The 25,483-nt window shown below is 43.9% G+C and overlaps 1 protein-coding gene and 1 long non-coding RNA gene across 9 annotated transcripts in view; both read right to left on the reverse strand.

Annotated features, from left to right (window-relative positions):
- MYO1E (myosin IE) overlaps positions 1–25,483 on the reverse strand; it is a 189,614-nt gene that overhangs the window by 96,770 nt on the left and 67,361 nt on the right. For 4 of the 7 annotated variants that reach the window (XR_004966726.1, XM_036303216.1, XM_036303205.1 and 1 more), the window contains exons 2-4: positions 13,107–13,253; positions 4,573–4,662; positions 1,134–1,228 (exon numbers count right to left, since the gene is read on the reverse strand). Coding sequence is in view for 4 of the 7 variants with exons in the window: in XM_036303216.1 (XP_036159109.1) it covers positions 1,134–1,228; positions 4,573–4,662; positions 13,107–13,253 (332 nt within the window). In the remaining 3 variants the exon portion in view is untranslated. Of the gene's footprint in view, positions 1–1,133; positions 1,229–4,572; positions 4,663–13,106; positions 13,254–25,483 lie in introns of those variants that run through there. The other 3 variants (XM_036303235.1, XM_036303228.1, XM_036303197.1) reach the window with 2 other exon arrangements.
- LOC118652952 lies at positions 4,658–12,859 on the reverse strand. 2 transcript variants are annotated; one of them, XR_004966730.1, is made up of 3 exons: positions 12,451–12,859; positions 6,012–6,117; positions 4,658–4,785 (listed from the first exon to the last, which is right to left on the reverse strand). It is a non-coding gene; the product is annotated as an uncharacterized LOC118652952 (long non-coding RNA). The 2 variants fall into 2 exon arrangements; XR_004966729.1 differs by lacking the exon at positions 12,451–12,859 and adding an exon at positions 10,785–12,153.

The following is a 25,483-nucleotide window of genomic DNA, read 5'->3' on the forward strand; positions in this document are numbered from 1 at the left end:
AGAAAAAGAAGGAAAAAAAAAGAGGAGACTTAAGAAGCATAGCAGTCAAGGGCAATGTGTGAGCTTTGTTTGGAACCCAAATAAAAACAAACTATTAACAAAATTTACAACACAGTCATGGAATAGAACTGATAATATAGGGTGATGTTAAAAGAATTATTCATTTTTTAGGAGTGACATAAATTATCTTTGAGAGGTGCATAATACATTATTGACAAATAATGATTTGCTACCCAGGATTTGCTTTAAATGACCAAGTGGAAGCAGGATGGAAGGGTTAGGGGAAATAGGACTGGCTGTATGTACAAGCTGGATGAGAGACACACAGGCGCTTATTATAATACTCTTTTTAAATTTTGTATATGTCTGCAAATATCCCTAATAAAAAATTTTTCAGAAGTGCTTCAGATAAGAAAATTAAAGAACTAAAAAAGATGAATGCAAATATGACAACATGTTAACAACTGTCAAGTTCTCAGCGATGGGAATATGGATGCTTACTTTTTCTCTGTGTTTGCAAATGTTCACAATAGTAAACAAAATTGTAAAGGCACTTAAACCCAGCAAAGACCCAGAGTTAGGTCAGGTTAAAAGGATTTTGACATGTAGCTACAGACAGATGGGTAATGCTGGCATTTACCACTAATGCCCACAGAAAATTAAAAGCAAATGACAAAGGACACCAAAAAGTTCAAACTTGAACTAAATTACTGGGAGAAGAAAAAAAAGGGACCTGGAGAACAGGACTCTAGCTGACAGAACAGTGAAGCTTGTGACATAAAGGATCTTCAACTTAGAGTCAAGCCACAGCATGATCAAACGGGAGGGAAGGAGTTTTACAATGTTTAGTCCAAGGCCCCAGTGATGATCAATGAAAGATCTGGCTACACCTTGTGCCCTAAAGCCTTAATGTCATACGTGACGGGGTATAAAATTTTTAAAAAAGCAGCCCAACCCCACAGAAGCGCAAAAGCTTTTATGATTTGGAATTAGAAAATGAACCAAGACACAGCCGGCAGCGTGACTGTTACTCAGCTACGCCAGCAGCTGTTGCGAAAGCACTGCTTCTCGGTAGAAGCCCTAACTACAGCATGACCTCACGTCCTCTACCCCGAAGAAGGCTCTGTCCGTACCTGATGATGACACACTGGTTCTCTCTGTCAATGATCATGTTTCTGTACATATTATCTGCAAGAGCATAGATGTGGGGTGGGTTTTCGTACTGTGCCTAGAAAAGCAAAACAAAACGAAACCAAACCATGGTCAGATAAAGCAACACATTATATTTCTTTTTTCTTGGCCTTGGCTTATACCGCTATATAGTTCTAACGTTTATAATTATATCTTATAGGTTACAAAACACAAGAATTCATAAAATTGTCTAGGTCACGAGGAGTTACACCTAACAAAATGAAGGTGGAATCTGGAGGTGCTCTTCTGTAGGTATTTGAGTGACTCAGCCTTCAGACATGCCCTATGCCTTCAGATACTCCACCACACGCCCTTCTACCCTAACAGGCCTCCACAAGTGATGTTCCACTGCTACACATTTCTAAAGGCCCTGGGGCAACAAGCCTACTAAAAACCCGGGCTTGATTTTACTAGGATTCTAAATTCCTACACAATTTTTTTTCTAAGGGGCAAATTGGAGATGGCTATGAATGAGGAGAAAACCAAAATTTTCCATAAGAAGAGAACAAGAGGTGTGGTTCTTTAAAGTGATCAACTGGTTTGGTCAGTTTGTTTTCATCTCAGTAGGGGAAAAAAAATCCTGGCACACTAGGATATTCCCCTGGGTTTTAGTTTCATGGGGAATCTTAGCTCTGCATAAATATAAATTCACCAATACATTCACTGAGTCAGGACAACTGCAGCCCTGCTTTCTTCAATTTCTTGGCACCCACCTTCACCATTCACTCAAAAGAAAAATGCTAAAAAGAAAAATACTTCATGTGGTGTAAAGCTGGAGAAAAAGCACTCCTTCAGTTTAAGGCTATCTATCTATCTATCTATCTATCTATCTATCTATCTATCTATCTATCATCTAAAAGGCTAATATGCAAAGTGTCCCCTCAGGAGTTCGACTGGGAGACCGGGAGTTTGATCGCTCGCTATGACGTGTGCTGACCACTAGAGGGTGGGGTGGAACGAAGGAAGGCTCTGACCAGCAGCCAGAAAGCCCTGATCAGCCCTGATCGCTGGCCAGGCCTAGGGACCCTACATGTGCAGGAATTTCATGCACTGGGCCTCTAGTCTAACAGAAAAAAGTGAAAACAATACCAGAACCAGTGAGAAGGCGTAGATTGTGTCTTTCCCTTCCCTGGTGCCCATCTCTCAAGTGGGGATACTAATGCCGATGCTACAAATGTCACAGGGTAACTGAGATGATGGATGGGGATGGAATTTGAAAAAGTAGAGTCTTATGCAAAGGTACAGTATCATTTACCAACCCAGCTTTGGGCCTTATTATACAATGACTTACTAATAGAAAAGGTGGCCTGGCCCAGAAATTGCCATTCATTGCAAGCTCTGGTAGATCAGAACTGAGTGATGAGAGGGGATGAAAAGAGGGTGCTTGCTGCCTGCACACATGTTTGGAACTGGTGGATCCAGTGCCCACGCTTTCCCTCATATTGTGAGCAGGAGGCTCCCAAGGGGAACTGCCCAGTGAGGGTCGGAGGCTATTCCTGGGACTTGTTGACTGAACAACTCCAAACAGGAACAAGAGTACATCCCTGCCATCACCTTACAGTCAGAAGGGGATGCATGGATAAACCTCAGGATATTGTCTTAAAATGGCCTTCAAGCCTCGATTGCTTATGCAGGATTATTTTTAATACCTCTTTGAAAACAGGGAAATTGATTATAAGAAAGAAAAGAGGAAAATAGAAGGAAATGGAGTGGAGAGAAAGCTGTGGTATGGAGGGAAAGGTGTGGGCAAGTCATTGTCCAATAAGGCTTGAAAGCTGATTCACTAGTTATACTTGTCCTTAGCAAGTGATTGTTTTTCAAGATGGTTTCCAATCTATGGTCTCACGGAACCTCTCAGCTACCTATGAGAATTATCAGGTAGGTATTTCCTCTACCTGGTTCTTTCCTCCCCTGAAAGTCATTAGGATCTGACTTCAGCTCCAACAGTCAGCAGATTTGAGTACTTAACCTCTCTAAGCCTCAGTTTCCTCATCTGTGAAATGGGTACAGAGAACAATACACAGCCAGCATCCAGGGCTGTTGTATTATTTGTCACAAGTGTAACATAACACCTGGCACTCAGTAAATACCGATTTTACAGCACGCGGTTATCATTAGCAGTTAAAAATAAATATGTATTTTTAAAATTCTAGGGCATTCCTTTAAGGAGAACTCTTCAAAAGATGAATGGTCTAAAAGGGACTCATAGCGACGCTTTTCAGAGAACTGGAAAGAAACCCCACCAACGCACAGCACTTGCACCTACCCCGCCCCTGCCGTCATTGAGAATGCCAGGCCAGCCCGCGCCTGCTGCTCCGGGCCTGCAGATCAGGGCGCCAGGGCAGGGCCCAGCCTCTGTTGACAGTGTGCCCCTTGTGCTGGGCTCCCATAAAGGCAGCATTATCAAAGGTCTTTCGCGTGGCAGCCTCCTTCGGCTCTAGCGACCAGCACCATTCATCTGGCAACAATGGGGTGAGCTCTTGCTCTGGGTAAATTGCCTTCCACTTCAACTGATGAATCTGTGTGGGCTCTCTTTTGTTTGTTTTCCAGGGGTCAGGACTAATGATTGCTCTTGTGCTTCTGCTGCAAAGGAAAGAGCGAAGGGGAAAGGATGCAGAGATAGGGAGGCCTGGGGAAGTGATGAACCATGTAAGGAGACACACTGATGAGGATTACAGTTTCCATTTTTTGTCACACAACTGAATTGGCTATGGAGCTGTGTCTGAACTGGGACCGAAGTCACATTAATAAATGAAGTAATAAAAGATTCATTTTTCATGTTCCAGTCATAGCCACAGTTTCAGGGTCTGATTCAGACAGAATGATCCCCATCGCCCAATTTATTTTTTACCCATTACTGGTTGTTTAGTTTTAGAATTTTGTGGCATGTGTGGAAAGAGGAAGGTCCCCCAACCTGTAGGTCTTGCATCCCATTTAACTAATTTTATATATAATGCTCCAATGTTAGATAGTCCTATGCTTTCTTGAGCTGCACTTGGAAGATTAGCACAACATTAAAAAATCAAACAATGGCCCTGGCTGGTGTGGCTCAATGGACTGAGCGTCAATCCGTGCACCGAGAGGTCTCGGTTGTGATTCCCAGTCAGGGCACATGGCCGGGTTTCGGGCCTGCTTGATCCCCAGTGGGGGATGCACAGGAGGCAGCCAATTGATGTTTCTCTCTCCCTCTCCCTCTTCTCTCTCTAAAATCAATAAAAACATATTTTTTAAAAAAAGAAAAATCAAACATGTCACCTACTTGAGTTTTCCCAATAATAACTCATATTAAGGAAATGCAAATGCATTGCCAACATCAAGAAAAACTACCCAGCATCAAAGAAGCCAAAAACACTGCAGTAATTCCCGTGGCACGTAACTTACCGCTCCTTGGTACATTTCAATTTCCTTATCCCCAAAATATGGCATCTGCTTGAAAGGGTTGACTGAGATTAAGACGGATCCTATATATGTCTGAATTTATATCCAGTTAAGGTCCATTGTTAATCTTCATAGTTACACATGTTTTTTAAATTAAGTAACCAGGTGTTATAAAAAATTCACGATTGTTCAAGGAAGAGCTTGTGTACTTGTTTTCTAAAAGATTACAAATAAAGACAAAGGCAATTACCAGCTAGCTCAGACTTTGTTCCTCTCCAGGAAGAGGAATGAACTTAATTACCAAGGTGCTACAAGAAGAAATAGTAAATGAATGGAAGCTTATTCCTTTAAGACTGGTGACACACAACTAGAAAAAAACAAACAAAACAAAACAGAAATGACCAAGGAGTGAAAGAGCAGTTATCATTCCTCTTTTCAAATGACATTATTTTTCCCTGGGACCTTTCTTATCTATTAGGGATACTAAGAATGTATTCATGCACTCATTTAACAGACAGAGGGATACAAGATGAGCTCTTTCAAAGCTTAGGGAACTGAGCTGTATCTATATTATTCAGAGCAGACAATTACAAACCCATACAGATCAGGCTGAGGGGAAGGAGGTGTTTTTTCTGCATGGGGAATCCAGGAAGTCCTCTCAGCAGAGAACGTGTTCATATTGTCTTAATTCTTTTCTACGACACATTCTTAATCAAGTGTTATTGTAACAAAAAGACATTTTCATGTATTCATTCAGCAATCAACTAGTTTGAACTGGGTGTCTACAACATGCCAGGCGCTGTTCTAGATGCTGGGGATACAGCAGTGAACAAAATACACACACTGGACAAAAGTCCCTGCCCTCACAGAGGAAAAAAATCATAAAAAAAGAAAACATTGAAAAAACTCTAAACCACACACATACTCAAAATTGTTTCTTTTAATCAATGATTTCCCACTGTTTAGAAATTTTGCAGTTGAAGATATAAACCTATGAGATTTCTTCCCCTAAAGAAACATTTATAAATTTACATTTATGTTAGGATCCAGGTGTCTAATAGAGCAGTGCGGTAACTCTGGTCAGATGGCCTCATTCCCCAAGTCCAGTTCTTCCTGACCTTGGGTAAGTCATATCTGTAAGCTGCAGTTAATGGATGGTGGGGTAAAATAGGACCTACTCAATAGGGCTGTTTTGAGAATTCGATGTTACAAAATGCTTAGCATCATGTCTGGCATTGTAGATGCAATTTCCTTAATTCATATACTTCAAGATGCATGTTTTGTCACATGTTAACACCTCTGAGATGCAGCTTTGGTACTATTATTGAACACAAATAAGCCAAAAGTTGGATAAATCATACAATATTTAAAAATTAATATTTATACACAAAGGCAGGAATGCAGAATGATTCGGTTGCAATTTTGCTTCCTTTTTCACTGACCAGAAAGATCTCTGACCTGAAAGGGTTGAACTTGAAATGACAGTACAGAAGATGGGGTGGTTTGAAAAGCACACCCAGATGGAACCAGTGGGGGCAGTCCATGGCACTAAGATAAAACGAGAATGAGACAGTGAATCAGAACTAAAAGTCGCCAGAGTCACAGAAGGAGGGACATGAGCAAATGTAATTTCAAGTGCCAACGCCAGATGAGGCCACCGATAGATTGATTAATGGCCTACTTCTTTTTAGGCAAAAATTCAGAACAGATAAATTTATTATTAAAATTATTAATCGGATAAGAAATGTCTATAATGCTGTAGACTAAATGTTAATAACACTGATCAAACACATACACATTATATGGTACTAATATAAGCTCCTAATCACAACTCTGTTACTACTTTAATCCTATTTTGCTATGAAGAAACCCAGGCATAGAGAAACTTTAGAACTTGCTCAAAGTCACAAGCTAGTGAGTAGCAAAGCTATGCTCCAAACCCAGGCAACCTGGTTCTAGAGTTTACACTCTTTTTTTAAAAAAAAAAAACTACATTTTTTAAATTGATTTCAGAGAGGAAGGGAGAGGAAGAGAGAGCTAGAAACATCAATGATGAGAGAGAATCATTGATTGGCTTCTCCCTGCACAGGGGAGAAGCCCGCAACCTGGGCATGTGCCCTGACAGGGAATCGAACCGCAATCTCCTGGTTCACAGGTCAACACTCAACCACCAAGTCATGCTAGCTGGGCTAGAGTTCCCATTCTTAATCAACAAGCTATATTGCCTTTCTAAGATTAGCAGGCATTGTCGCTATTATTATTATTGATATTATTATTGGTAGAGTTGACAGATTTAGGAAATAAAATAAAAAATGCCCAGGTAAATTTGAAGTTCAGATAAACAATAAATAATTTATGCATATATATCCCAATACGTATGCTCCAAGCAATATCTGAGACATACTTCTACTAAAAAGGTACTTATTTATCTGAAATTCAAGCTTAATCAGGCATCCTGTATTTTACTGGCAACCCTAAATTGGCAGCACAAGGATCTCCTGCTGGACTGAGAGGTGTTCGAGAGCCTATGGTCCCTCATAAATTAGATTCTGTGATTCTTTGAGTACTAAAAACTCTATCTCTCTTCGTTGATTTTTTAAAAATATATTTTTATTGATTTCAGAGAGGAAGGGAGAAGGAGAGATAGAAACATCAATGAAGAGAAAATCATTGATCGGCTGCCTCCTGCATGTCCCACACTGGGGATCAAGCCCACAATCCAGGCATGTGCCCTGACTGGGAATCGAACCATGAGCTCCTGGCTCATAGGCTGAGGCTCAACCATTGAGCTAAGTTGGCTGAGCTGTTGACTTTTTTCTGTATCTTTACCACATGGTAGGGACCAAATCAAAACTGAATAAATGAGGCTTGGCCCTCATTCTGATTCTCAAAATATAGCAATTCTTACAATTTTCAAGAAATAGAGCCCTGCTATGACCATCCTCGTTTCAGAAGAAGAGGATGTCTGGCTACATTTATCTGCAGGTGAAAACGAACTTGGGCAGGTATGGCGTTTCCATGGAGAAGGGTGCTCCTTCCCTTGGTTGTGATGGGGAATGCCGTGACTGCCACCTGTCCTGGACAAACTGGTCACTGCATGCGAAGAAGAAAGAGCTACCCAAGGACATAAGCCAAAGAAAGCACCTGCTCAGCAATCCCTTCCCGCCCACCGAGCCCTTGGTTATCAAATACATATGGGTTGGGTTGCATAGAGCTTCTATAGGAGCCAACATTTTTTACTGTGAATAACCTGCTATTTAAAGAGATATATTGTAGAGTCTTGACTCAGTCAGCTACATAAATTCTGATTAAGGCCTGGGAAGGAGACACTCAGAGAAAAAAACTTCTTTCAGATGACTCGGCCAAGCCTGAATCAATCAATGACTGAGGTTGAAAGAGGGAAAATTGTAGCTGACTCCTAAATTTCCCATAAATAATGGGGCTGCCGTATTATTTAGGAGGAGTCCCGGAAAATAAAGTTTAGTTTGAAACAGAAGAATTGAGACAAGAGAATTTAACTTGGATTTAAAGGAAACAAACATATTTTAGTTATTTTAGGTGAGAGTTTGGCCTCATTGTTTATCTAACTGCCCGCCTTTTTTCCACCTGGCTGGGTCTGCAGACACCTCAGCACTTCCCTGAGCACACGGGCCTCCTACTGAGTTGGGTCCCTTCTCTAGACTCAAATACTCCCTCCCACTCCCTACTACATAATTCAGGTGTGCCTTTGGAAAAAGCCGTTTCCATCATTGTCTCTACCACATAATCTTTAGCAATGAAGGTGTGGCCCAAGGTTAATTCTGAAAATGTATGGGGCTACCAGGCTATGATACAAAACCAAACCAAAAACAAACAAAAAAAACCCCCACCAACAAACCAAACAAACAAAAACCCAGAAATCTGTAACATAAATGCCATCTTATTTAATAGACTTCGCAAGATGAAAGGACCCAGTGGATCTTGGTTCTCAAATGCTTGTTGGGGATCTTTGAGTTTACAGTGATCTGCAGCAAGAATGACAAAGAAACAATGCCCTGAATTTTTCATAAAGCTCAATTTATTCAATGTAAAAGACTGTCCTTTATTCTTCAATTATTTCCTTTCTATTTTGGGAGTGTTAAAAATATTCTTTCTTTTATGAAATGTGATGGTAGTGAAGCTTCTGTAAGTTTGTTTTTAATGGTCTTATTAAACAAAGATAAAGTTTAACTTAAGAAAAAATTCCAATAACCAACGAATTCCCCCAAACCACCCACACCAACCTAATGGATTTCCCTGTTTTTATCTCTAAGGAGGGGGGGCGGGCGGGGGGGGGGGGGGAGCCGAGGCCAACTTGCCTGAAGACATATGTGGAGAAGGTCAAGCTGGAACTTGAGCCCTGGCTCCAGCCGCCAGACCAACCTTCCTCACTGCAGTGTGGTGCCCCCACCCCCAACGTGACTGACTGCCAAGGACCAAACCTCATTCAGAACAACTGCACTGCCTTCAGCTCCGGTTGGTCTGGCACAAACATCTCACCCCCTAATTCAAGGGCTGAAGATGCCAAACACACTTGAGTGTGGTCTTTGAGCGAAAACAAGTTTGGAGAAAGCTGGATCAAATGGGCAGGGAGTGCTTTTGCATAGAACCGTTGTCGTCAGCCAAGTGGCTACAAATGATGCCAGGCATAAGCGCAAATACTGCAATGTTTTCCTCAGAGATTTTCGAGTGGAATTGTAAGGAGTGTGGCAACATCCAGGAAAAATGGATGGTTAATCAAACCTTCCTTGTCTTAGGATAAATAGCTGAAAATTGTGTGTGTGTGTGTGTGTGTGTGTGTATTGGTAAACCGTGGTAGCATTTTCTAAGTAGATATTTTTCTGATGTAGAAAAAATAGAGCATTCAGGCTGAATGCATTAATAACGGATTGTTCCAAATGCTGACCTTCAAAACAAGACAATGTGCTGGTATTAAATGTAGAAGAGGTCAAATGAGCAATGTTATAATTTCATGTGAAATTGAATCTCTTCTTCCCTTAACTACTAAGCTTAGGAGAGAGAGGGGGGAAAACACTTTTGACTTAAAATAATGCTACTCTAAAAAATATAATGCTACTCTATCATAATAATATTCCTTTAGCACTGAACTGATAAAGAAGGCTTTTATCACTTATCAGAGGAAAAGATTTGCAGCTCCACCCTTGGCATTATTTTCGTAAACATCCAACAGACCCATCAAGCTTTCTCAAAGCTGAGAGCTGCCCTGTGCTACTGATGAAAGCACATGGATGCTGAGTTTCTCATTTATCGAGTGGGCAGATTTCTAAGACACGAAGTCATTAGTGGTCAACTAACTCACTTCCTTGGTAAAGTACACGATTAGTCAGTCATTGATTCAAAGGCATTAATTCAGAGGCAAGTAATCAGCCCCCTCTGTGTGAGTCACTTAAAAATTCTGCTGTCTGAATATAAAAAGCAAGTCTTAATTGTCAACAAATTTTCAATGAACACGTAATATGATGCACCATGCCAAGAATTATGCAGGAAACTAAAACACACAATGCAAGAGGATCCCATTTCTGTTAGAATTAACAAGAAAGCACACATAAACACATGCCTATATGTGGATAAGTTGAAAAATATAAAGCAAGGGGTTATATAGACACTAACCCTATATGGTGGGATTTTGGGTGATTTTAGTGTTCTCCTTTCTGCTGGACTCCATTTTACAAGTCATGTTAAATGAAATGTATTACTTTAAAGGGTTTTTTAAACGTTGTTTTTTTAAAAAAGTCTACAAGAGACAGTCCTTGTCCTCAACGAATCTCTGGTGTTTTAAGAATAAACGATCCTGGTGTTTTAGGAATAAACGATCCTGGTGGGGAGAAATGAGGATGGCTGGGTTGCCTGCTGATAACCACTGACACCACCTTTTTCTTTTCTTATCCAGCTTATCAAAATCCATGTTCTATGTCAATAATGTAAGAAGTGGAGCCTGCATTCTAAGAACATTCCAATAAATAATTTGTTCAACTACATTCTGTGGAACTTAGCCTTTTATAGGCTTGTCAATAACCCAATCCTCCATTTAAAAGTTTTTCAGGATAACAAGCATTTCAATTTCCAATAAGCATCTTTACAATCGAATTTTTGGAATATAACTCAGAAATATGGGAGGAGCTTACTCACTTGCCTTAGCCTATGATAATACTAACGAATGCTTATTGTGTACTTACTGCATTCATCATTTCATTTAACCTTGCAACAGCTCATGCGGGAGATTTTATTGTCATTCCCACTTTACAGGCAAGGAAATCAAGACACACAGATGACAAAAGGTCCTACGGTCACCAGGCCCAAGCAGAGTAAGGTTCAAAGTCAGGCAGCCCAGATCCGCTTCCTGCACCTTTTTCTAGTCTACCCCCTGCCAGTTTCCATGGGCCACGGATCTTGCACATAAAAGGGATTTAAATATTTTGATGATGATATGTCCAGAAAAAGTGAGCATATTTCAATAATTTTGAGCAAATAAAATGAAATCTTACAGCTGAATACAACTGCTTCCATCCAATTAAATTAAAGGCAGTTCTGCATAGGTGTCTAGGAGTCAGCAAAGATTTTTCTGTAAAGGGCCACAAAAGTAATTAATTTAGGCCTCGGGGTCAGATGATCTGTTGCAACCACTCAGCTCTGCCATTGTAGCATGAAAGCAGCCACAGACAAGAATAAAACAACGGAGAACGGCTGGGTTCCAATAAAACATTGGTTATAAAATGGGCAGTGAGCAGGATCTTGTCTGCAGACGGTAGCTGCCACCCCTGATCAATACAGCTGACAAATCCAAATATAGCTGTTCACACTTAAAAGCAAGGGTTTAGGGATTTAACTACCCAGATATTCGGTAAAACAAAAAAACAACACAAAAAAACCTCTTATGGTAAATAAGAAACAGCACAGCATTGGGAAGAACCATCCAAGTGCCTCAGAATAACGTATCACTCGATACATACCAGGTGCATTGAACTTTCCTAATGTTGAGACAGGCAGTCCCTGCACAAGTATTGCTGCGTAGGTACGGGTGCTTCTAACCAACAGTCAAATGAGCAGCGTGAATAATAAGCAGAAGCTACTGGTGTGAAAACTACTCTCCCCATGCTTTGGGGGTTAAAATCTGAAAGGTGCATTACGAGGGTTGCAAAGACTCCACCTGTCACGGTCCTCCACAACACCATCCCTTCAAAGGCGCCAACAGCAAAGTTAAACTTGCTGGCGCTACCAACAGATTTTACACAAATCTCCACATGTCTGTGACCAACGCTGCAATCATTCCACGAAGAGAGCTTTACCTAGCTGCACCAAACACAACTCCTGAATCCTGTAAGAATTTAAGTATCACAGTTCTCTGTTTATAATGTAGTCAACACGCATTTGAATCAAATTTCCATTCTGAATTTTTAGAAGTCCCATAAAAAATGGCATCTGGCAGCCCGGCTGGTGTGCTCAGTGGTTGAACATTGATCTATGAACCAGGAGGTCAGGGTTCAAGTCCCCGTCAGGGCACATGCCCAGGTCTCGGGTTCGATCCCCAACAGGGGTGGGGCCGGGGGGGGGCGGGGCTAGCAGGAGGCAGCCGATCAATGATACTCTCTGATTATTGATGTTTCTATCTCTCTCGCCCTCTCCCTTCCTCTCTGAAATAAATGTTAAGAATATTTTTGAAACAGGCATCTGGCAAGCTAAAATCGAAACGTAAAGGACAACTCAGGAATGCCAGGCATTTCAATAGCTTATCCTCACTTCTCAGGTTTCCTTTAGTAAACATAAGGATGCAGAAAAACTGACCAAATTGCACATTTTTTGCATGGAGCAATCGTTTCTAAACTCTTTAAGTTGAGACTTAACTGCTTTGCAGTTAGGGAGCGCGATTGACAGAATTCTCTGCAGGTCAGGACTTTCTCTGGACCACCAGGGGTGGGAGACACCATGTGCGTGGCTAGAGGACGTCAAAGACACAGTGCCATGGATTAAAATAGATGGCTACTGGCTGCATATCGATTACGTGAAATGCCAGGAAAATAATCCAGCATCATCGTTGCCCTTCCCACAGCCTGAACCAAGGGACAAAAAAGTACACAACCACATTCTGAAAGGGTGAAAATGACGTGAGCACAGGGCCTTCAGATGAATCTTCTTTTTTGTTGTTGTTAATCCTTACCCGGGGATATTTTTTCCATTGATTTTGTTAGAGAGAGCGGAAGGGAGGGAGGGAGGCCCAAGGGTAGGTGGGGAGAGAGACACATGGATGTGAGAGAGACACATGGATTGGTTGCCACCCACAGGCACCCCGACCCAGGGCTGGGGATTGAACCTGCAACCCAGGTATGTGCCCTTGACCAGGAATTAAATCCTCGACCCTTCAGTGTGTGGGCAGACACTCTAACCACGGAGCCACACTGGCCAGGACCAGATGGGTCTTCTTACACCAGGACTAAAGCCACGTTTTCCTGTGGACACTGTCACCGCGTTTAGAAATGTCCAAAGGAACCAATGAAGGATACAAAAATGTAGTCGTCCATGTATCTCTTCTTCAGGTTCTCCACGATGGCGTTCTCTGTGATCTTGGAGAGAAGGACCATGTCGTCCACGCCGCTGTGCTTGACGTTGTGGCTCTGCCAGTGGTACCGGTAGGCCCCTTTGCTTCCCTGCTGGTGGAAAACACGCAATTATTAGGGTCGTTTATTTTCTCCTGGAGTTAAAAAAACAACTGCCACTCACTTCCCATATATAGTCCTCACATCAAATGCGGCAGAACACAGTGAACAAAGATTTTGCTATTGATCGACCTGGATTCAAGCTTCAGCTTCGCCACCGACAGACTAAGCGAAGTGGGGAGAAGTTACCTACGCTCACTGCACCACTTCTGCTTCTCTTTCCTCATTTGAAAAATGGGAGAAATGAGACCCACTGTATAGAACTGTTATAAGGATTAAATAAAATGACATACGTAAAGCGCCGAGCAGGGTCTATGCCAGGGGTGGGCAAACTTTTTGACTCGAGGGCCACAATGGGTTCTTAAACTGGACCGGAGGGCCGGAACAAAAGCATGGATGGAGTGTTTGTGTGAACTAATATAAATTCAAAGTAGATATCATTACATAAAAGGGTACGGTCTTTTTTTTTTTTTTTTAGTTTTATTCATTTCAAACGGGCCGGATCCAGCCTGCGGGCCGTAGTTTGCCCACGGCTGGTCTAGAGTATAGCACAATAAATGATCGACGGTCTCCCATAATTCCTTCAACCGCCTTATTTCATAATGTCTATCAATGAAAATGAGCAGTGAAACTTCCGAGACGTGTTCTGCAAATTCTATGACAGAACTCAGAAGTGGAAAGGATGTGTGCCACACACTGGCTAGGTCACATTATCCTCATTTCCCCCTGTAAGCTGACCACTGTCAATGGAACACTGGCCTTCTACATTCAAAACATAAGCTACGTTTTGATGACCGGTCACTGCTATACTAATGAGGAAAGGGACAGGAGCTGAAACACAGCCCAGAACATGCTATGGCAGAAGGACCTGATCTGGCCCCGTGGACTCCTTGGACAGAGAAAGCTGTGGCCCTTATCTGCTTATCGGAGTTACAACTCAACACCCAGAGTGGCTTCTGAACACCTGTGGCCGGCAGGGGTTCCTGCATATCGATTACGTGAAATGCCAGGAAAATAATCCAATTTTTTTTTTTTTAAATATATTTTTTATTGATTTTTTACAGAGAGGAAGGGAGAGAGATAGAGAGTTAGAAACATCGATGAGAGAGAAACATCGATCAGCTGCCTCCTGCACACCTCCCACTGGGGATGTGCCCGCAACCCAGGTACATGCCCTTGACCGGAATCGAACCTGGGACCTTTCAGTCTGCAGGCCGACGCTCTATCCACTGAGCCAAACCGATTTCGGCAACAGGGGTTCCTTTAACTTGGCATTTGTGCAGTAGAATCCCCCTCAGGTTCAGGCCCTGGGTGAGGGGGATGGGAGCACCGTGATGGCTGCACTTGGGGAGGTCACCATCCACTGAAGGGCACCTAGATATGGGTGGATATGTTCATGGGTCAGCAACTGTCAATCTGTAAACACAGGTAAAATGGGTGTTCCCACAGCGGGAGACTCCTTTGTCCTGGGAGAGGTGGAAATAACTTCTTGGAGAGGGAGCCATTTGATGTGGATCTAAAATACTTTTAATTTTCCAGCGGAATAGAGGAGGAAGGGTACACACGTATACACACACACACACACACACACACACACACACACACACACAACCTAATACATAAGAAATAATGGCAGGTAACACAAGACTGGAGATTGGAGAGTTCTCCCTTCCCTTTAAACCCTGCATGCATCCTGCTGGACAAGACTCAGGGCAAACTCAGCTCTTTCTCGGGAGTTCACTTTTGGGGGGAGTTTGGACAAAGGAGAGAAGGATTCTGAGTAAGGGTTTCTAGAAAGGCTGCCTGATCAGACGTCAAAAGGAGCAAGAGGAAAGGTAACAGGAGGCTCCTCGAGAGAAGGGTGGGGTAAGGAAGGAAACAAGACGGACGCCGTTCTACAATTCACGTTTAAAAACGACCGGTGTTCTCTTCAGGAGACATGGGCCCTTGGGTCAAAGCAAATTCTAAGAGGCTCCGGGGAAAGCCGTTTTAAAAACGCAGCCAGGGCCCTGGCTTGGGTTGCGAGCTGGGGCCCTGCCAGGCCTGCCACCCATGCTGCCGTGCACAGGGAAATGGTTTATATGATATATTTGGCTTTCTCAGAACCACAGGAGGCATCAGTTCTACAAAATTACCTCGACCTCACCGCTCCTCCTTCCTCTTGCGGCAAAGCAGCAGGAGAAAAAGTATGGCCACAGCATGACTCACCGGGCCTGTCGCATGTCCGCGGTGCCCTCCCACCGGATGAAGATTCCTGGTGACACCCCCTCCTGGGCTATTCTCTCTGGGCGCCCACAACAATTACCCTGCATGGAAAACTGAAGTTCCAGAGTAACCAACCAGAAGGTGTGCTTGTGTATTTGCTTTTAACCCCAATAAAATATTCACCTACTTCAAAGAGGCAAAAGATGTTCTTTCCCCTTTGGATAATGTAAGTACAGTTGATCGAAACAGAAGAGCTATTTATAAGCTGTTACTCAACTGCGAGAATGTGAATGATGTTTACAACCTTGACCCCTTCCCTTCCTCACACTCCTGATGGGTGGGAGGGGGCAGAACTGGCTGCCCTGCGTGTGGGGGAGGAAGGGTGGTGACAGGGACCTCCCATGGGGCGAGGAGGGTCACCTTCCTCAGGTGGCAAAGGCCGGGTTAGCAGGCTGTCACCTCAGCAAGTGCAGCTTCCTGCTGTGCTGTGGGCTGCGACTCCTTTTAGTTTTGGCCACTTTTTAAATGAGGGACTGGGCAGGTGTTGCACTTCCCAGCAGTCCCGGCTGAGCAAGGCGTCGCCAGAGGGGAGCTGGCGTGCCAGCTGAGCAATGACCAGGAAAGTAACAAATCATGAAAAGTATGATGACGCCGATGAAAAGTTATTCCCCCGCCCCCAATGATTACAAATGACAAGGGAGATATTTCCCATTAGATCAGTGGTTCTCAACCTTCCTAATGCCGCAACCCTTTAATACAGTTCCTCATGTTGTGGTGACCCCCAACCATAAAATTATTTTCGTTGCTACTTCATAACTGTAATTTTGCTACTGTTATGAATCGTAATGTAAATATCTGACATGCAGGATGTATTTTCATTGCTACAAATTGAACATAATTAAAGCATAGTGATTAATCACAAAAACAACATGTAATTATATGTTTTCCGATGGTCTTAGGCGACCCCTGTGAAAGGGTCGTTCGACCCCCAAAGGGGTCGCGACCCACAGGTTGAGAACCGCTGCATTAGATGAAGCTTGAGTGCAGACCCTCTCGGGTCCCCATGTAATGACTAGGATTCCGTTTGTTAAAAAGCAATGGGCTCACACACAAGTTCTAGAAACCGGGGCGCGCCCACATCCACACAAGGGCCTGGCTTGTTCCTCCCGTCTAGGGGGTGGCACCGAGACAGGCGTCCCACACGCGGGGGAGGAGCCCGGCTCAGGATTCGCTGCTCCCTGCTGTGTGCTGACCAGGGTGGGGACGGGGCAGAGCAAAGGTGAGTCCGCACAGAGGCCAGGACTGTTCCCTCCTGAAAGCCGACCTTCACTGCAGCGCCTCTCAGGGTCTCAGCGAGCACTTTCCCTCCCAGGCTCACCCAGGAGGAGGAGGAGAGCAGGCCCTGGGTAACCACAGCCTTCACAGCCCAGGAAGGGAGGCTGTGTAAACACAGCAGGCCCAGTGCTGGGCAGGGCCTGGGACGGTGGTCACACATCTGACACTTTTGAGGGGGAGCAGACTGCAACGTATTTTCAGACAGCGGCGTGGAAATAGGCACCGAAACCTTAATCCCACAGACAGATATGCATACAGTTAACTAACTACCAATGAGATTCACACCCTCTTTGCTCCAGCGTTTGCATTTTTAGGAATTTACCTCCAGATACATCAAGATCTATGGACGAGGCTGTTCCCGCAGCAGAGTGTGCAATGGGGGGACGTGGGCACAGGTCGCGGATTGAATATTCTATGGCCTGCCCTCCCCACATAGGAGCGAGGTGCAGTCCCTGGGAGGGACCCGCTGTGCTGACAGGGGGAGATCTTCAGGACACGCCCACTCATGAAAATAGCAGTCAACATGTGGATTAAGTAAAGAATGACCACATTTGTCGAAAACTTTTAAGAGACACTTTATAACTGTTTTCTTGAAAGATGCACAAAGCTCTATTGGGGAAATGGGGTTTTGGGAGAAGGTGACTTTTACCCTCTATTTTAAACTTTTCTGCCCAGTTTACATTAAAAAAAAACAAACAACACAACCATATGCCTGTCTTAGTAAAATTTAAAAATAGATGAAAACATTGAAAATGATGCCAATACAATCAAGCATTTTCCAGGGGTGGTTGGCTGAGCTGTCCCAAAGCCTGGTTCTGTGCAGGTTCGAGGTTTGAAAGGTGGGCTGGGAGGTGTTGTCTGCAGGAGAAGATAGCATGTCTGGGGTGATTCGCTGGTCCACGAGCTAAAAGGGCAGCAGAAGTGATTTACAGAAAACCTGGGGCTAGAATGTTATGTTAGGAGCATATCACCTTGAGAAGCAGATGAACCATATTCCTCCTGTGGAAAGTGGGCCACGGTCACCCTGGCCTGCCATACAGCTGAGCTTGTTTACTTTTGTCCCCAGTGAGTCATAACAGGAAAGGCACACAACGATCTGTTAGACTTTAATCTTTTAATTGACAGTCTGGGAATTCTACCTTTTGCAGTTCTGCTATTTGACTGGGACGAAACCCTTACTTCCATTGCAAATGATGGAGGAGGGATCATCAACCATAAATATTTATTTGTCTCCTATGTTCCAGGCTCAGCAAACCAGCATTGAGCTGGCAATGTATTTCAACTTCACGGAACTAGATCCATTCCCCTATTATGGTGATGTAAAGATGTGTGTTAGAAGCAAGTGTGTGTGTGTGTGTGTGAGAGTGAGAGAGAGAGAGCGCTGAAGTACAGCGAACAAAGTGTGAGGAAGGAGTGTTTCTGGAAGAGTTGGGGGCAGTCAGTAGCCAACCAACACCCCTCCTCTCCTCAACCCTTGGGGTAATTGGAACTGACACTAAACCCAGAAATGTGTGCCAATGCTTGACATGGTCTCATCTAATTCACACACCACCTGCAAGACACGAATATTAATACTATTGTACAAAAGGGTGAGGTTGAGGTCTGGAATTATAATGTACCAAGCTGACTCTCCTTGGAGGGGCTTTGTGGGGTTGGCTCAGAGTGGGTGTGGGTGTGTGGGGAGGCCCAATGAATGAGGAAGATGCGCTCATTCGTTTCATTCATGTATATGTGACCCAAACAAAAGTTCAATGTTTGCAGGACATTTCCACACACGTCTCAGTTAATCCCTGCAACAAAGGGACAGAGCTGAGACGCGTCATCGGGATTTCCGGCTTCCTTTTCCTTGCTCCTTCTGCTCTACCACATCTAACTTCCATTGCCACCCCTCCAGGGGAGAGCTGGTTTTATATGATGACAAGACCAGAGGGCAAGGTGTGGAGGGTACACATCAGGCTGGCAACACTGTTTTGACTCATTGAGTGGGGAAGGGAAAAAAGGGTTTGTAAAAAAAAATATAACAAGAGTTAAGGTGTCCCAGTTTTGTTTTAATTGCATAGATGATGCTATTTATGTAAAAAGACGTCTCTGTATGGAGATATGGTTTATCTCTAAGTGTAATTTCTACATGTTTTTTTTTCTACTGAGCATATGTTTATAAAAGGTGCACACATATATGTAGCTGCTTTCATGGGAAAAAATAGATCAAATAAGATAAGCGATGTGAAAGTACTCAATAAAGTGAAATGAAATATATATGGCACTGTTTGCCCTGTTGTTTGCTGTTCCATGTCAGCTCAGGCCTCCCATTCTTGTTGCTTATCCCAGCTTCCAGCTTCTGCAAACTCTTCTTTAAATAACAATGGACCCCAAGCAGGGAATGTGGCTCCCTAAAGGAACATTTTCTATATCAATGAAAATATATCTAAGATGTTCTAAATGAACAGTGAACATATTCCATCAATACTAAGACGCAGAGTTTTCTTACTCTAACATTCTGAAACTAGCAGGTGTCTTATCATCAACTAGAGGCCCAGTGCACAAATTCATGCACGGGTGGGGTCCCTCAACCTGGTCAGTGATCAGGGCCAACGGGGGCCAGCCGACTGGGGTGCAGGAGGTTGGCTGGCTGGGAGAAGGGGCCAAGGGAGGCTGGCCAGCTGGGGGGAGGGGCCATGGGAGGTTGGCCAGCTGGGAGGAGGGGCCATGGGAGGTTTGGCTGGGGGTGGGGGGAAGGGACCATGGAGGTTGGCTGTGGGAGCACACTGACCACCAGGGGGCAGCTTCCGTGTTGAGCATCTGCCTCCTGCTGGTCAGTGCACGTCACAGCTACCAGCGGGTCATCCAGTCATCCAATCGTCCGGTTGCTTAGGCTTTTATACATATAGATGCTTAAGTGGCAGTGATTTTTGTTGTTGTTTTTTTTTTAATAGAAAAATAAAATAATGACATCTTACATCCTAGCACTTTAGGCTTGATGAATTATGTCACACAATATGAGGGACAGGCACTGTTCTATGCACTTTACGAATATTAAGTCAATGTTTAACCTCATCGAAGACGTAAACTATTAGGAAGATTTCGATTGCTCTGGGAGCATCATACCATATGCCACTTCAGAAATTGGTGGTTTTGACTGGTGAGGTGATGACAGCTCAGTCCTGGAGGCTTTTCTGTGAAAACTTCTGTAGCTCCTGCCCCCACCCCATCCCAAACAGGAAGAGGGTGGGTGTCCTGGCTGACAAGCTGCGTATAACAGCTGCCCATGGCCAGACCACAAGTTCGCAGAGCAAGGTGATATCCTCTTCGATTTGTAAAGGCACATTCAGATTTGTATCTCTTTCAACCTAGAAGTTCCTTCAGTGCTAGGCCACCTGGAGCAGGAAGGTGGACCACCCTCCACGCCCCCGTGTGATAGTCCCACCCCAGGAATGATGAATTCTCACCTTCATTTACACTATACTCCATGTTTCCTAAATCTTCGTCATTTAATACTTTTAAAACTTTTATAATTTATCTATATCAACTAATTTTATAACTAACTTTTTGTAACTTTATCTATAGGACAAATTCCACCAGTGCTATGCTTCAAATTTTTCTATAAACTGTCCTTTTTAATTTGGCTAAATCCTTTTAAAACAATCATCCCTACAAAACCCCTAGTTTGGTGTTAATTTCTTGGAGATGTCTTAAAATAACAAGGAAGATATACGATTTAAAATACACACCGTGGGGTTGTACATCCTGATCTTACCGCCCACCTGGGTGCCTGGTCCCACACATGGGGACCCGCTGCCATTCTCTACTGGGCCTGTTCCCACCGACTTCAAGTCCAGCCACATGGAGTTTAAACGACCACTGTTGTATTTCCCAAACATGTTTCCCTGTTGTGGACAAGGTCACCTGGCGAGACCAGAGTCCCATTAGACAGTAGGTGGGAGCCTAGGTTTTGTTTTCACGAGCAGATGCTACTCTGTATCATGTTCCGAGATCCCTGCACGTTCCATCGGGGTCCCAAGACCTGTCCTGTCCTCTCTCCTCGGAAACTTCCCGCCACACGTGGGACATGTTAGTGGCCTCCAGGGTGAGGGCCTGCCTTGTGGCTGAGGGGGAAATTCTCTCCTGGGCACCTGTGATTTATTCTTTCTCTCTCGGGAAGCACTTCCTGCAGTATTACCAGCGCACTGTGTCCTCTCCCTCAGTCTCCAGGAAACCTAGAATCATAACTCTCTCCCCTATGGGTGAATATTCTCTTCTCACACAACGGCTAATTCGCGTCACATATCAGCACTGTTCTAACATTTTATACATGATCATTTATTTAATTCTCACAACCGTACCAGGCAGGAAACTGAAGCACAGAGAAGTTAAGTAACTTGCCTGGCTCCAACAGCTGAGCTTCAAACCCAGGCTGCGCAGCTCTCGAATCTTTGGCCTTAACCATTATGCTCACTGCCTCTCATAATAAGGCAAGTGCCACGGAAAACAGCAATGATTCTAAAGTTCACAGTACCTGCCTCATTGCATGTTTACTGTGCACCATGTATCAACTTCATTCATCTACACACACCATGAAGCAGGCACTCTCCTTGTTGGTATGGAGGGTACCTGTGCAAAGCTGGCAGCTGGAAGCCCACAGAGCAAGCAGCCTGACTCTACCCGGCACTGCACATGGCAGAGAAAACTCAGGGCCCTGGCATCGGCCATGGGAGCAGGTCTGTTTCCTGCCGTGTCCCCAGCATGCAGGGCAGCGCCAGTCTGGTGAGTGAATTCCAGGTCGTTTGGGCTCATCTCAGAACTAGGGGTGTATCTTCCTGTGGCAGCGACAGTGGGAAACTGGGGGTCCTGGGCCCAGAGTCTGCCCAAAGGAAGAAAGAAGTTTCAAAAGCTTTCCTATTGCCCACAGCCCAGGAAATCCAAGGGAAGAAATGTTGACCCGGAAGACAGCTCTTCTTTTAATTGTCTACTATTGTCCAGGTTAGGGTAACAAGCTAATCTTGACCACAGGGCAAGGACATTTCAAGCTACAGAATAAAATGAACCAAAATGGTTGGAATCCCTTCATGTTGAAAAATGCGCATCCTACATTGGCCTCTATTTATGGTGCAATCAAATGATGAAGAGTCACTCCACTGTCAGTCTGTCCTTCTGAAATATGGTAGCAATCATCTCAGGTAGACACTATAGTTTAACTTTAACCCTGCTGTTTGGCTTCTGTACTTATTTGCTTTGTTTAACAATAGAAAAGTTATTTTGATTTTCTGAATTATATAAATCATCCCATTCGATTAAATACCCTATTGATTGTAATGTGAAATCCCATTGGTTGTGGTCATACTGGTCTTAGAAAGCACATTTTTCTTTAGCTGGGAAGGACAGCACAATTATCCCAAGGTCAGAGGGCTCCAATTAACGTGTCCCCATTGACTCAGTGTTCTGGAGACCCCAAAACTGTAATTGAGATAACATGCTTAAGTCTGACCAGGTTCCTCATTCCAGACCCGAGGGCTCTAGATAATGTGTTTCTGTCAATTCAGTGATCCGGAGACCCAAAACTGTAATTTAGATAACATGCTGCTTCTGCTTCTGTAAACTGCTTTTTTGCAAACCAGGTTCCTCATTCCAAACCTTGGGGTGTAACCAATACCTTTGTGATCTTTGCCTATATAAGTCTGGCTTTGCCACCATCTTTTTTTTTTTTTTTTAAATATATTTTATTGATTTTTTACAGAGAGGTAGGGAGAGGGAGAGTCAGAAACATCGATGAGAGAGAAACATCGATCAGCTGCCTCCTGCACACCCCGTACTGGGGATGTGCCTGCAACCAAGGTACATGCCCTTGAACGGAATCGAACCTGGGACCCTTGAGTCCACAGGCCGACGCTCTAGCCACTGAGCCAAACCGGTTAGGGCATTTGCCACCATCTTATCACTATGAGATCTGGGAAAGCAAAATGGCCCCTCATAGTCCTGGATTGCAATAAATGTGACTCTTTTTTTTTTCTGTTCGATGTGCATGTATTTTAGTTCCATAGTTCTCGATGGGGCGCTTTCACCCTGCAGGGGACGCTTGGAAATCTCTGGAGATAAATGTGACTCTTTAATTCGACTTCTTGAGGCGTCCTTCTGTGATTCGCGGGGTACATTACAACACTTCCAGCTGCAGCTGGACCCTCAGGACCTCCCTGTCATCACGCCTGTTTCAAGTAGGAAGGTTGGGGAAGGCAATTCCATTTGCTAATCCAGCAGTTGATTAGAATCCATAGACTTAGAATCAAGCACAAGCCCTACCTCTGTGACCTGGGGCAAGGTCAGTTTCATGGAATTTTATTCTTTACAATTAAGGCAATCTATTCAGTAAACACCTAAATGTGGTTCAGGTTTTGTAATAGATTCATAAACAAAGAAAACAAAACCCTATCAGACTATGTGTCCTAATTTTTGTTTTGAAAATTGTAGTCCCCGAAGCAATGATAGCTGTTCAGTAAATTGCTTTAATTGAATTAATAAGTCAAAGTAATGAGGCAAGCTGACTAGTTACAGAAATGTAACAACCAATAACTCGTGTTCATATTGTTTATTTAAATGGGGATAAAAACAGAGCGGCAACTGAAAAATTCCTCGTGACATAAAATGAACTGCTTGCCGCTCTGTACCATGGAAGAAAGAAATCCCAATCCTAATGCTGTTCTGAGGCAAAAGAAACATCTGCAAAGACTTACCAGCACAGTGCAGCAGAATTGATAGCAACCCCACTGGCAGAGAGGAAGGCTCTGTGGGTACATCTTAGGGAGAACCACCAGAGCAGCCACTAATCCACACCGTGGATCAGTGTCACCAAGGGTTCTGCAGGCTCAGGAGAGCCTCAGGTGTGAAGATAGAGCCCATCCTCTCACTCCCTTTCATCACCTGGCTGTCTCTTCTCACAACCCACACCTTGGACCTCAGGAATGGAACAAAAACAGGGCTGAACCGAAGGAATTCAGAGGGGGCGGGGGAATCGTGTATGCACTAGATGATTCAATGCAAAGCCCCAGGACAGACAGGAATGCAGGCCTTGGATTCCTGATGCCCCTCCCTGATATCAGCTAATCTCTCAGAAGGCCAGCACTGGGCCTACGTGTTAAGGGCATGGGTGCCTGCGCACCCGGGAGGGACATGGACACGAGAATCTTACCTTGTTCATTTGTCCTTGCTACAGAAACTCTGAGGGGTTCTTACCACCTACCTGCTGTGACCCCACACGCCCATGTTCAGTGAGCAAGTGATAGGGATGAGTTTGCAATAAAACCAATTTGGGGCATCAGCAGGGCTTCTGTGTGAGCTTATGCTAAAGGTTCAATTGGAAGTGAATACAGATCTTTAAAAATACAGAAGTTGGAGGGAAGGTAAAGAGAGGTTATGCAGAGGGAGAGAGAAGACCCTCTCTCTCTGAGGGGAAGGGATTCTAATTGAATAAAGGTCTTAGTACCCCCACAATTAAAAAGACCTTTAAGGAAGTTAAATGTTTCAAGGATTTTTAGTAAAAGCGACATTGCAAGGATTCCAATGTCTAAACCTCAGTTTCTTTTTCTGCAAAATGGGGATAACAACAGTATTTGGGGCTTCTGAGGGTATCGAATCAGATAATCATGGGGAGTTCCTATTACACTTCCTGGCCCATTGTGAGTGCTAAGTAAAGCTGTTGTTAATCACAATAAGTGAACTGGGAACACTGCTGGCTGGGAATAGTGCCCTGATGAGATACCTGAGGTTTCAAGAAAGAATCAGAGAGCCATCATGTCATCTGGTCAATAAGAAGATAATAGCAGAGACAGGATTCAATAAAGAAATATGGAAAATTTACTGAAGTAAAGCTTCATGATGCTCAATTGATGCATGTCCGCACAATATGTGAGCCATTTGAGCCAGGATTCTCTGAGACTAGGGGTCCCCTATAGCAGAATAGAAGGAAGACTGCTGGGGTCCAACCCCAGCAGGTCCAAGGGTCCCCAAAGGTGTGGATGGAGTCAGCGAAGAAGAAATGTCACGGAGACAGCATTCAGTTGATCAGCATAGCGAGGTTCCTCTTGTCAGGGTCTACCCAGGATCTCCAGCCAGGTTCTGGTTAGGATCTCCAGCCAAGTTCTGGTGTTTATTGTCTTGTTACATCTGTATTTATACCAGTTGATTTTAATCCTGTCAATTTCTATTGCAAAGGTTAGGGCGTTTCTTATCTCCATTCCAGGGAGTAAAGATTATATAGCTTAAGCGTGATTGTTTGTAGTTAAAGTGATTACCCGCCTGGCACTTAGTTAAGGGGTTTTATCCCCTCCCTAACTTCAGGGAAAAATCCCTACCTGGGGAAACAACCTTTCTCGGAGAGGTGACCTTGGTTAAAACACATAGCACTAAGGGGAGCAAACATTTTAAGAACAGTATGCTATATACACCAGGTCCCTTGAAACATATGCTGTGCAGATGTTTCTTTCCTGCAGCGACTGTGTCAAGCAGCAAGGATGGACCGGCTTCCGGCAGAAGACAATTGCTGCAGAAAAGGCAGGTAGGAAGTTAAGAGACTGACTAAAAAAGAAGCCAGTAATTAAGAAGTATAGTAAAGACCACTTGAGTAACAGACCAATGCCTTTTAGGCATAAAAAGTGAAGGTGTTTAAACAAACTACAAAGGAAGGGAGGTAAGGAAAG

The sequence above is a fragment of the Myotis myotis genome, unplaced genomic scaffold (assembly GCF_014108235.1).
Source record: "Myotis myotis isolate mMyoMyo1 unplaced genomic scaffold, mMyoMyo1.p scaffold_m19_p_1, whole genome shotgun sequence".
Classification (NCBI taxonomy): Eukaryota; Metazoa; Chordata; class Mammalia; order Chiroptera; family Vespertilionidae; genus Myotis; species Myotis myotis.